At 45.4% G+C, this 13,296-nt stretch overlaps 1 protein-coding gene across 2 annotated transcripts; it reads left to right on the forward strand.

The window, feature by feature from the left end:
• Positions 1-326: 326 nt before the first annotated feature.
• LOC139584131 (annexin A2-like) lies at positions 327-9,999 on the forward strand. 2 transcript variants are annotated; one of them, XM_071415648.1, is made up of 13 exons: positions 327-455; positions 1,472-1,529; positions 1,729-1,822; positions 2,700-2,794; positions 3,345-3,458; positions 3,701-3,791; positions 3,941-4,020; positions 4,920-4,979; positions 5,181-5,274; positions 6,990-7,085; positions 7,231-7,289; positions 8,674-8,796; positions 9,614-9,999. In XM_071415648.1, the coding sequence occupies exons 2-13, from the start codon at positions 1,482-1,484 to the stop codon at positions 9,671-9,673; spliced, it is 1,014 nt and encodes a 337-aa protein (XP_071271749.1). In that variant the 5' UTR covers positions 327-455; positions 1,472-1,481; the 3' UTR covers positions 9,674-9,999. The 2 variants fall into 2 exon arrangements, with proteins under 2 accessions (XP_071271749.1, XP_071271748.1); XM_071415647.1 differs by lacking the exon at positions 327-455 and adding an exon at positions 477-556.
• Positions 10,000-13,296: the final 3,297 nt, after the last annotated feature.

Here is a 13,296-nt window from a genome sequence, read left to right on the forward strand (position 1 = left end):
TGTGATTTACAACCAAACAGCAATAGTTGGACTACTAAAACATGTATTGGTGAATTACATTAATCATTGAACTGCATCCATCTATTCTGCCAGCAATGCCTTACTCTATTTTGGAGTGAAATATAACTTATATAACTAAATATAACTAAAAAAGTTGATTTTGTAATATAAACTGGGAATTTGATATTTTTGACTGATATTATAATTAGTCTGTTTCATATCTGCAAAGTAGTTAAAATGCTGTCTGTTCTACCTTTAAGGTAGTGTATATCTCTCCAACACAAATGTCTGTGTGTTGTGGGTCCTGACTCAGGGGTGGAGACTAAGGAGAGAGCTGTATTATAGGTTCTCAAGCTCCATGTAGAACCTCCCTGTGGTATTTAAGGACCACACCCATTCCAAGCCACATAGCCAGGACTATTCTACAGCACCACAGCTCTCTTCAGCACAGTCAGGTAAACTGATCATTCCTTTGACATTCATTACAATAAATGTATCAGAACAATTGGCTTCAACTAGCTCTTGGAAGGATTTCTGTCATACCGAAACTAGCTCTGTGAGTTTTTACTTGTAGGGGACTAAACCCAAGTTAGATTCACAGTGTTGTCTTTCATTGTATCTGTTTCTTCATGTCCAGTAGAATATATGTGTGCTCAGAATGCAGTCTTTTCTCTGTATGAACAGTCCTGAGAAGTGATTCAGCTGTACTGCCTCCCTGAGACAGAGTGCTCTGCTGCAAGCTCCAGGGTGTGTCTGTGCTGGTTGTCTGCCAAATGGGTTAGGGTGTGGTAGTAAGGGCTAGGGTGTAGGGGTTAGGGTGTGGTAGTAGGGGCTAGGGTGTAGGGGCTAGGATGTAGGGGTTAGGGTGTAGTTGTAGGGGTTAGGGTGTGGTAGTATTTGTAGGGGTTAGGTTGTGGTGGTTGGGGTGTGGTAGTAGGGGCTAGGGTGTAGGGGTTAGGTTGTAGTAGGGTGTGGGATTAGGGTGTAGTAGTAGTAGTAGTAGTAGTAGTAGGGGTTAGGGTGTTGGTGTAGTAGTAGTAGTTGGGGTTAGGGTGTAGTAGTATGGGTTAGGGTGTGGGTGTAGTAGGGGTTAGGATGTAGTGTTTAGCTTGTTGTAGTAAGGGGTGGTAGTAGTTAAAGTTAGTTCTCTGTGCTAGCTAGTGTTTCATCAGGGTGTGTCTAGGCTGGACGTATAATAGTTGACAGACTGTTACATCTAGTTAGTCATTTTGATAAACAGAGAGGACTTGGTGCCTTAGATATCGACAGAGAGATGATTGGTTCAGAGACGCTGCAGTTAGTAGAAGAATGTAATTAATCTCCTGAGAGAACCAATCAGACCTTTGGATGGTCTGGAGAGTTACCCAACTCCCAGTGGCGATGATCAGGAGATTAAACTACACGGTTCTCAGTAGGAGAACTGTCTCTAAAACAATAAACTCTTCTCACCCCCCCCCCCTCCCCTCTACAGGACAGTCAACATGTCGCTGGTATCTGAGTTTCTGGGACAACTGTCTCTTAATGTGGGGGTAAGTAGTATTAATGTTAAACTCCAGTAGAAAGTTGCACCACAGTACTCCTCCTGCTACTACTGCTATTAATACTAGTATTCCACTACTGTAACAGTGACCATCAATACTGATGTTTTCTGACTCTCCTGTGAGCCCAAATACTTGACTGTCGTCTCTAATATTAAACTATATTAATATAAACTATTATATATTACAGTCCTGTGAGCCCAAATACCCTACTGTCGTTCCTGCGTCTGACTTCGATCCAGACAAAGATGCTGCTAGAATAGAGACTGCTATCAAGACCAAGGGTAAGAGAGGCATCTGGCTGGGTTAGAGGCTGGGCTTGGCTCTGGCTGGGTTAGAGGCTGGGCTTGGCTCTGGCTGGGTTAGAGGCTGGGCTTGGCTCTGGCTGGGTTAGAGGCTGGGCTTGGCTCTGGCTGGGTTAGAGGCTGGGCTTGGCTCTGGCTGGGTTAGGCTCTGGCTGGGTTAGGCTCTGGCTGGGTTAGAGGCTGGGTTAGAGGCTGGGCTTGGCTCTGGCTGGGTTAGAGGCTGGGCTTGGCTCTGGCTGGGTTAGAGGCTGGGCTTGGCTCTGGCTGGGTTAGAGGCTGGGTTTGGCTCTGGCTGGGTTAGAGGCTGGGTTAGAGGCTGGGTTAGAGGCTGGTTTAGAGGCTGGGCTTGGCTCTGGCTGGGTTAGAGGCTGGGTTAGAGGCTGGGTTAGAGGCTGGGTTAGAGGCTGGGCTTGGCTCTGGCTGGGTTAGAGGCTGGGTTTGGCTCTGGCTGGGTTAGAGGCTGGGTTAGAGGCTGGGTTAGAGGCTGGGTTTGGCTCTGGCTGGGTAAAAGGTATCCATGTGGCAACAGTCTGTGGTATTTGAGTCAGCTTCCTGCCTGAACTGGGAATGTTCCCAAGGCAATGCCTCAGTACTAGCAGCAGCCTCATAATACCAGTTAGTGGCAGACAGAGTTGCATCCAGACAAGCTAGTTCCCTGCAGACTGGCAGATGTCCCTCTCCAGACTGGTATAATGGATAGCCAGTTCACTATCATTAATGCCTAACCACTAAAGTGTTCCTCGTCATTCAGATTTACTGATTATTTTTATTCAATGAACAATGTCTAGTTATCTAGAACAATGTCCACTTATTCCTGAATGATCTGATGTTTTGTATTTCTGGGATGTCACCTCAGGAGTGGATGAAGCGACCATCATCGCTGTTCTGACCAAGAGGACCTACAGCCAGAGGAGAGAGATCGCGTTCGCTTATGAGAGGAGAGCCAAGAAGGTACAGGAGGACAACTCAACCAATCAGAAACTAGGGTCAACTGGCTCAATCAATAAGATGACCCTTCGCTGATGATCTAATGTCACGTGAACTGTCATGACACCTGTGAGGGTTGTCTCTTCTCTTCTGTTACTCTGACTGTAACATGGCCTGTCTTCTGTTACTCTGACTGTAACATGGCCTGTCTGTTCTGTTACTCTGACTGTAACATGGCCTGTCTCTTCTGTTACTCTGACTGTAACATGGCCTGTCTCTTCTGTTACTCTGACTGTAACATGGCCTGTCTCTTCTGTTACTCTGACTGTAACATGGCCTGTCTGTTCTGTTACTCTGACTGTAACATGGCCTGTCTCTTCTGTTACTCTGACTGTAACATGGCCTGTCTGTTCTGTTACTCTGACTGTAACATGGCCTGTCTCTTCTGTTACTCTGACTGTAACATGGCCTGTCTCTTCTGTTACTCTGACTGTAACATGGCCTGTCTCTTCTGTTACTCTGACTGTAACATGGCCTGTATCTAAGTAACATGCTCTCTGTTTCTCTCCTGTAGGATCTGGTGACAGCCCTGAAGGGGGCTCTATCTGGGTCGTTGGAGACTGTGATCTTAGGCCTGATGAAGAGTACAGCTCAGTACGATGCCTCTGAGATCAAAGGGTCCATTAAGGTACTGGACAGTCTCTTTCATTAACCAAACCTCTACTGCCCTCTGCTGGTAGTATGTCTACAGTAACTAACTCTGTTATAATCTGATAGCTGTGTAGTGGTCTCTACTGCCCTCTGCTGGTAGTATGTCTACAGTGCAGTTGGGAGGGATAAAGGCCACTGGAGCTAAAACAGACCTTTACAATATAATCCTAACCTTATAGTACAATGTTATGGTAATGCAACATGCCTGTGTGTCTGCAGGGTCTAGGAACGGACGAGGAGGTGCTGATAGAGATTGTCTGTTCTCGCAGCTCCTCAGAACTGGCTGAGATTAAGACTGTCTACAAGGAACGTGAGTCTGAATCCACAGAGATACATTTATAATATGATGTTATAATTCTCTTTCTGTGTCTATCTACCTAGTAAATTACATCATTAGACCACTGAGTTTCAGGCTTTGTGGGAAATGATGATGTGGCTGAATGTGGCTGATCTCCTCAGTGTTCAAGAAAGATCTGGAGAAGGATGTGGCTGGAGACACCTCGGGAGACTTCGCCAAGCTCCTGCTGGCCCTGGTGCAGGTACGACCCTAAGTAGCCCTGGCGCAGGTACGACCCTAAGTAGCCCTGGCGCAGGTACGACCCTAAGTAGCCCTGGCGCAGGTACGACCCTAAGTAGCCCTGGCGCAGGTACGGCCCTAAGTAGCCCTGGCGCAGGTACGGCCCTAAGTAGCCCTGGCGCAGGTACGGCCCTAAGTAGCCCTGGCGCAGGTACGGCCCTAAGTAGCCCTGGCGCAGGTACGGCCCTAAGTAGCCCTGGCGCAGGTACGGCCCTAAGTAGCCCTGGCGCAGGTACGGCCCTAAGTAGCCCTGGCGCAGGTACGGCCCTAAGTAGCCCTGGCGCAGGTACGGCCCTAAGTAGCCCTGGCGCAGGTACGGCCCTAAGTAGCCCTGGCGCAGGTACGGCCCTAAGTAGCCCTGGCGCAGGTACGGCCCTAAGTAGCCCTGGCGCAGGTACGGCCCTAAGTAGCCCTGGCGCAGGTACGGCCCTAAGTAGCCCTGGCGCAGGTACGGCCCTAAGTAGCCCTGGCGCAGGTACGGCCCTAAGTAGCCCTGGCGCAGGTACGGCCCTAAGTAGCCCTGGCGCAGGTACGGCCCTAAGTAGCCCTGGCGCAGGTACGACCCGGGATGGAAGTTAAGCTAGCCCGAGGCTAGTACTTTTTAGACCAGGCTAGTAGAAAATGTGCCGGACTTACCTGCTGGCTAGAGAAACTGTCTTTTACAATATCACATGACACAGGTTCTGGACCAGGACTAGAACAAATTAAAGTCGGCTAGCCCGGCGGGCCGGTGGATTAAAAACCTTCAATTCCATCCCTGACCCTAACTAACCCCAACTATTCATGGTGCAGGTATGACTGCAGTAAGTTGTCTGTTATTGAGTTGATCTTTGATCCTGTTCTAATCTTATCTGTTGACAGGCCAAGAGGGCAGAACCCTCCAGTGTGGTGGACTATGAGAAGATCGATGAAGATGCCAGAGTAAGCACAATCTACTGTCCTGTCTAGTAGTCTGTCACCATGGATACATCAACCAGATATATATACACATGAATAAAACCATCTGTTTGAAAAGCTAGAGTCAGGTTCACTACAATAGAAGTTTTATGATGGTGTCTAGTATGATACCATACAGGCCCTGTTTAAGGTTTATAGTAATGTGTTATGTAATATTGTCTCCAGGCCCTGTATGATGCTGGGGTGAAGAGGAAAGGAACAGATGTGGCCACCTGGATCTCCATCATGTCAGAGAGGAGTGTTCCTCACCTGCAGAAAGGTACCTACCTGACAGACTAACAGAGACCACATATTAAATGTTTTATTTTATTTCACCTTTATTTAACCAGGTAGGCCAGTTGAGAACAAGTCCTCATTTACAACTGCGACCTGGCCAAGATAAAGCAAAGCAGTGCGACACAAACAACAACACAGTTACACATGGAATAAACAAACGTACAGTCAATAACACAATAGAAAAAAGTCTATATACAGTGTGTGCAAATGGCGTGAGGAGGTAAGGCAATAAATATGCCATAGTAGCAAAGTAATTACAATTTAGCAGATTAACACTGGAGTGATAGATGAGCAGATGATGATGTGCAAGTAGAAATACTGGTGTGCAAAAGAGCAGAAAAGTAAATAAAAACAATAAGGGGATGAGATAGGTAGATTGGGTGGGCTATGTACAGATGGGCTGTGTACAGCTGCAGCGATCGGTAAGCTGCTCAGATAGCTGATGTTTAAAGTTAGTGAGGGAGATATAAGTCTCCAGCTTCAGTGATTTTTGCAATTTGTTCCAGTCATTGGCAGCAGAGAACTGGAAGGAAAGGCGGCCAAAGGAGGTGTTGGCTTTGGGGATGACCAGTGAGATATGCCTGCTGGAGTGCGTGCTACGGGTGGGTGTTATCATGACCAGTAAGCTGAGATAAGGCGGGGCTTTACCTAGCATAGACTTATAGATGACCCGGAGCCAGTGGGTCTGGCGACGAATATGTAGCGAGGGCCAGCCGACTAGAGCATACAGGTCGCAGTGGTGGGTGGTATAAGGGGCACTGTGATAGACTGCATCCAATTGCTGAGTAGAGTATTGGAAGCTATTTTGTAGATGACATCTCCGAAGTCGAGGATCGGTAGGATAGTCAGTTTTACTAGGGTAAGTTTGGCGGCGTGAGTGAAGGAGGCTTTGTTGCGAAATAGAAAGCCGATTTGATTTTGGATTGGAGATGCTTGATGTGAGTCTGGAAGGAGAGTTTACAGTCTAACCAGACACCTAGGTATTTGTAGTTGTCCACATATTCTAAGTCAGAACCGTCCAGGGTAGTGATGCTAGTCGGGCGGGCGGGTAGCGAACGGTTGAAAAGCATGCATTTCATTTTACTAGCGTTTAATGAGCAGTTGGAGGCCACGGAAGGAGAGTTGTATGACATTGAAGCTCGTTTGGAGGTTTGTTAACACAGTGTTCAAAGAAGGGTCAGATGTATACAGAATGTTGTCGTCTGCGTAGAGGTGGATCAAGGAATCACCAGCAGCAAGAGCGACATCATACAGAGAAAAGAGTTGGCCCGACAATTGAACCCTGTGGTACTCCAATAGAGACTGCCAGAGGTCCGGAGAACAGGCCCTCCGATTTGACACACTGAACTCTATCTGCGAAGTAGTTGGTGAATCAGGCGAGGCAGTCATTTGAGAAACCAAGGCTGTTGAGTCTGCCGATAAGAATACAGTGATTGACAGAGTCGAAAGCCTTGGCCAGGTCGATGAAGACGGCTGCACAGTAATGTCTTTTATCGATGGCGTTATACCAGACAGACGGGACATACCTGACACCTGCAGAAAGGGACATACCTGACGGACTGACTAACAGAGACTGTAAGCATATACCAGCTACGTGAACTGAATTCATGTTCTGTCTCTGTGGATGTTAACGGATCCCTGTCGTCCCAAGGTGTCTAATACCTGTTAAACAGTCTGAATGTGTGTTGTCTGCTCCAGTGTTTGACAGGTACAAGAGCTACAGTCCCTATGACATGCAGGAGAGCATCAGGAAGGAGGTGAAGGGAGACCTGGAGAAGTCCTTCCTCACACTCGGTAAGACTTTAAACCAGGGTGGTCAAACTCATTCTACGGAGTGCCGAGTTTTTGTTTTTTCAATTAAGACCTGGAGGAGTTCCAGCCAGGTGAGGTGTTCCTTACTAATTAGCAGGTTCTGACAGTTCCTCTGTCTCTGTTACAGTTGAGTGTTTTGAGAACAAGCCACTGTACTTCGCCAGCAGACTTGCAGAGGCCATGAAGGTAATTAATAAACATATATATTCCTGGTTCTTTGAATAGTTTAAATTGGGGACTTGCAACAGATGTAAACAGTACAAGGAATACTGCAGATGGCATCAGTTTACACCATGTTGCATCATGTAGTGTTGAAATTCAGAGTACTGGTACTCCTACTACTAGCCTGCTTACTGTGTCTCGCCTCTGTGCAGAGTACTGGTACTCCTACTACTAGCCTGCTTACCGTGTCTCGCCTCTGTGCAGAGTACTGGTACTCCTACTACTAGCCTGCTTACTGTGTCTCGCCTCTGTGCAGAGTACTGGTACTCCTACTACTAGCCTGCTTACCGTGTCTCGCCTCTGTGCAGAGTACTGGTACTCCTACTACTAGCCTGCGTACTGTGTCTCGCCTCTGTGCAGAGTACTGGTACTCCTACTACTAGCCTGCGTACTGTGTCTCGCCTCTGTGCAGAGTACTGGTACTCCTACTACTAGCCTGCTTACCGTGTCTCGCCTCTGTGCAGAGTACTGGTACTCCTACTACTAGCCTGCGTACTGTGTCTCGCCTCTGTGCAGAGTACTGGTACTCCTACTACTAGCCTGCGTACTGTGTCTCGCCTCTGTGCAGAGTACTGGTACTCCTACTACTAGCCTGCGTACTGTGTCTCGCCTCTGTGCAGAGTACTGGTACTCCTACTACTAGCCTGCGTACTGTGTCTCGCCTCTGTGCAGAGTACTGGTACTCCTACTACTAGCCTGCGTACTGTGTCTCGCCTCTGTGCAGAGTACTGGTACTCCTACTACTAGCCTGCTTACTGTGTCTCGCCTCTGTCCAGAGTGAAGGCGCTATGGAGAAGGTGGCGTTAATATGATGTATATTTAGAATCTGCAGGGTGATGATGATCTGTATATTTAGAATCTGCAGGGTGATGATGATCAGTATATTTAGAATCTGCAGGGTGGTGATGATCTGTATTTAGAATCTGCAGGGTGGTGATGATCTGTGTATTTAGAATCTGCAGGGTGGTGATCTGTGTATTTAGAATATGCAGGGTGGTGATGATCTGTGTATTTAGAATCTGCAGGGTGGTGATGATCTGTATTTAGAATCTGCAGGGTGGTGATGATCTGTGTATTTAGAATCTGCAGGGTGGTGATGATCTGTGTATTTAGAATCTGCAGGGTGGTGATGATCAGTGTATTTAGAATCTGCAGGGTGGTGATCTGTGTATTTAGAATCTGCAGGGTGGTGATCTGTGTATTTAGAATCTGCAGGGTGGTGATCTGTATATTTAGAATCTGCAGGGTGATAATCTGTATATTTATAATCTGCAGGGTGATAATCTGTATATTTATAATCTGCAGGGTGATAATCTGCAGGGTGATAATCTGTATTTATAATCTGCAGGGTAAAAGTGCGAAGGAGAAGGTTGTGACGAGGATCATGGTGTCTCGGTGTGAAGTCGACCTCATGAAGGTCAGAACAGAGTTCAAGAGTCAGACCGGCAAGTCTCTGTTCCAGACCATCTCTGTGAGTACCACACTAATACACATCAATACCTCCCCACACTAATGGTCTGTTCCAGACCATCTCTGTGAGTACTACAATAATACACCACATCAATACCTCCCCACACTAATGGTCTGTTCCAGACCATCTCTGTGAGTACTACACTAATACACATCAATACCTCCCCACACTAATGGTCTGTTCCAGACCGTCTCTGTGTACTACACTACAATAATACACATCAATACCTCCCCACACTAATGGTCTGTTCCAGACCGTCTCTGTGAGTACCACACTACAATAATACACATCAATATCTCCCCACACTAATGGTCTGTTCCAGACCGTCTCTGTGAGTACCACACTACAATAATACACATCAATACCTCCCCACACTAATGGTCTGTTCCAGACCGTCTCTGTGAGTACCACACTACAATAATACACATCAATACCTCCCCACACTAATGGTCTGTTCCAGACCGTCTCTGTGAGTACCACACTACAATAATACACATCAATACCTCCCCACACTAATGGTCTGTTCCAGACCATCTCTGTCAGTAACACAACACCCTACTGTACCACCTCCTCAGATATCTCTATGGGAAGATCTCAATTGCATACACCTCATGTCCTCTTTCTCTCTTCTCCTTCTACAAACCCATTGGAGGAGAAAAGCCAGAGGTCTGTCCCCCTCTGACCTTCTCCTCCAATGTGTTTTGAGAAGGAGAGAGTATGCAATTGAGATTTTCCGCATGTCTGTTCGGCCCTAATCCTGATGTCTCTGCCCCCCCCACCAGTCCCTAACCTGACCCTGTACCTCTCTCCTCTCCAGGAGCACACTAAGGGGGATTACCAGAAGGCCATGCTGTCTCTGTGTGGAGGAGACGACTAAACGTCATCTGGATTTCATTACCTACAAGCCTTCGGCGTACTGGTCATTATGTCCACTGCTGGGAAGGTTGCTTACTAGACTACAACCCCCACTGGACTACAATGTCCAGGTATTAGTTAGGCAGCTACTGGACTACAACTCCCACTGGACTACAACTCCCTACGTTAGAGTATTACTCATACTATTGGCTGTTATCATATGGGTATTAATAACTTCAAAGAGATGGCATCATTCTACTGTAAGTATTTCATTAGATGAAGATATTGAACCCACTGTGTTCCTGTAACAAACCTAGTTAACTGGTAATAAAGTTACTTTGGCAAAGAGTTCACATCATTTAGTCATTTGAAAGATGCTTTTATCCAGAGCGACTTACAGTAGTTTCGTACTGGTCCTTTTTCGTACTGGTTCTCTCCATGCGAATCGAACCCGAAACCCTGGCATTGCAAGCGTCATGCTCTACCAAGTCATTTTCAATATCACATCTTGACCCATTTTCCAAGAGGTAAGAAATAGTCAGTGTGTAATAATATGCAGTTACTATAGGTGACCACTAGAGTGCGGTAGAGGTAGTTCAGTAGTTACTCTTCTTCTCTGGCCTGATACTGACATGCTTTCATCCACTAGTTTATCTTTTCAATAAAATGAAATATTTCACTTTTTCTTAGTTATTCCCCAATTTATAAAAGGAGAGCAGGTTAATGGCGAAGAGAGATGTTGACTAATATTCAGACAATCACTTTTCCTGGAAATCAAAGCAAGGCTAATTAAAGTGCTAAACTTGAACATTGTAGAACAAATGACTTGTGAATTAAACTTCTATAAGCAGAGCATAAAGATAGTTGTATTAATTTACAGGACATCAACACATTCTAAAAAAAACACTAAACAGGATGTCATTTAATCTTCTCGTGTTTCCACTGAAAAGGCTGTATTAAATGATTTAAATAGTGTTTGTTTGGTGCTAATATTTCAATAATAAATGTTAATCGAACCTCCAGCAGCATAATCCTGAACAAGCGGCTGTATGTAGTGCTGATTACATGTCTGATATGTCTCTAAGCCTGGTCAAGTTAATAATGATGCATTAAACCACCCAGACACATCAGAGATACAGTCGTCCTTCTGAACTAAGCTGCAGGACAGGAAGGAAACTGCTCCGTGATGTCACCGTGAGGCCATTGGTGATTTCAATGGCTGTGATGGAAGAGGATGGCTCATCAATAATGACCTAAATGACAGAGTGAAAAGAACTCCAAACAAATATAACAAAACATGCATCTTGTATGCAACAAGGCACTAAAGCAATACTGCAAAACAACATGGCAAAGAAATACACTTTGTTTGTACACATCACACACTTCACGATGTAGTACACTTCACTTCATGATGTAGTACACATCACACACTTCACTTTATGATGTAGTACACATCACACACTTCACGATGTAGTACACATCACACACTTCACTTCACGATGTAGTACACATCACACACTTCACTTCACGATGTAGTACACATCACACACTTCACTTCACGATGTAGTACACATCACACACTTCACTTCACGATGTAGTACACATCACACACTTCACATCACACACTTCACTTCATGATGTGGTACACATCACACACTTCACTTCACGATGTAGTACACATCACACACTTCACTTCACGATGTAGTACACATCACACACTTCACTTCACGATGTAGTACACATCACACACTTCACTTCACGATGTAGTACACATCACACACTTCACATCACACACTTCACTTCATGATGTAGTACACATCACACACTTCACTTCACGATGTAGTACACATCACACACTTCACTTCACGATGTAGTACACATCACACACTTCACTTCACGATGTAGTACACATCACCTTCAGAAAGTATTCCTATCTATGTTGTACATGTTACGGCCTGAATTCAAAATGGATTAAATAAATCACATCTACACAACAACCCATAACGACAAAGTAAAAACAGTTTTTGCAAATTTATTGAAAATGAAATATAGTTTACATAAGTATTCACACCCGAGTCAATACATGTTAGAATCACCGTTGCCGTGACTACAGCTGTGAGTCTTTCTGGGTAAGTCTCTAAGAGCTTTGCACACCTGGATTGAACAATATTTGCACATTATTTTTTAAATTCTTCAAGCTCTGCCAAGTTGTTTGTTGCTACATTTTCAAATACTGCAATAGATTTTCAAGCCGATTTAAGTCAAAACAGTAACTAGGCCACTCAGGATAATTGTATGTATTTGGCCTTCTGTTTTAGGTTATTGTCCTGCTGAAAGGTGAATTAATCTCCCAGTGTCTGTTGGAAAGCAGACTGAACCATATTTAGAGTGGTGAAAAAAAATGAATAGTGGTACTCAGTAAGGTGTTGGATTTGCCCCAAACATAACACTCAGGACAACGTTCAGCACAAAGTTATTTTGTAGTTTTACTTTAGTGCCTTACTACAAACAGGATGCATGTTTTGGAATATTTGTATTCTGTACAAGCTTCCTTTTTACTCTGTAATTTATACTGAACAAATGTATAAAACACAGCATGTAAAGTGTTGGTCCCATGTTTCATGAGCTGAAATAAAAGATCCCAGAAATGTTCCATACGCACAAAAAAGCTTATTTATCTCAAATGTTGTGCACAGATTTGTTTACATCCCTGTTAGTGAACATTTCTCATTTGCCAAGATAATCCATCCACCTGAAAGGTGTGGCATGTCAAGAAGCTGATTAAACAACATGATCATTATACAGGTGCACCTTGTGCTGGGGACACTAAAAGGCCACTTTGAAATGTGTTTTTTTCACACAACACAATTCCACACGTCTCAAGTTTTTAGGAAGCGTGCAATTGACATGCAGGAATGTCCACCAGAGCTGTTGCCAGAGATTGAATGTTTATTTCTCGATCATAAGCTGCCTCCAACGTCGTTTTAGAGAATTTGGCAGTACGTCCAACCGGCCTCAACTGCAGACCACGTGTAACCACGCCAGCCCAGGACCTCCACATCCAGCTTCTTCACCTGCAGGATCGTCTGAGACCAGCCACACGGACAGCTGATGAAACTGTGGGTTTGTACAACTGAATAATTTCTGCACAAACTGTCAGAAACCGTCTCAGGGAAGCTCATCTGATGGCTCCTCATCCTCACCAGGGTCTTGACCTGACTGCAGCTCTGTGTCGTAACTGACTTCAGTGGGTAAATGTTCACCTTCGATGGCCTCTGGCACGCTGGAGTAGTGTGCTCTTCACGGATGAATCCTGGTTTCAACTGTACCGGGGTTATGGTACGGGTTTGGTCGGCTCTGTCCCATCGCGCTCTGGGAAGGCATAAGCTACGGACAACAAACACAATTGCATTTTATTGATGACAATTTGAATGCACAGAGTTACCGTGACGAGATCCTGAGGCCCATTATTGTGCCATTCATCCACCGCCATCACCTCATGTTTCAGCATGATAATGCACGGACCCATGTCGTAAGGACCAGTACACAATTCCTGGGCGCTGAAATTTTCCCAGTTCTTCCATGACCTGCATTCTCACCACACATCACCCATTGAGCATGTTTGGGATGCTCTGGATCAACGTG

Source organism: Salvelinus alpinus, chromosome 9, assembly GCF_045679555.1.
Source record: "Salvelinus alpinus chromosome 9, SLU_Salpinus.1, whole genome shotgun sequence".
In the NCBI taxonomy this organism is placed as follows: domain Eukaryota; kingdom Metazoa; phylum Chordata; class Actinopteri; order Salmoniformes; family Salmonidae; genus Salvelinus; species Salvelinus alpinus.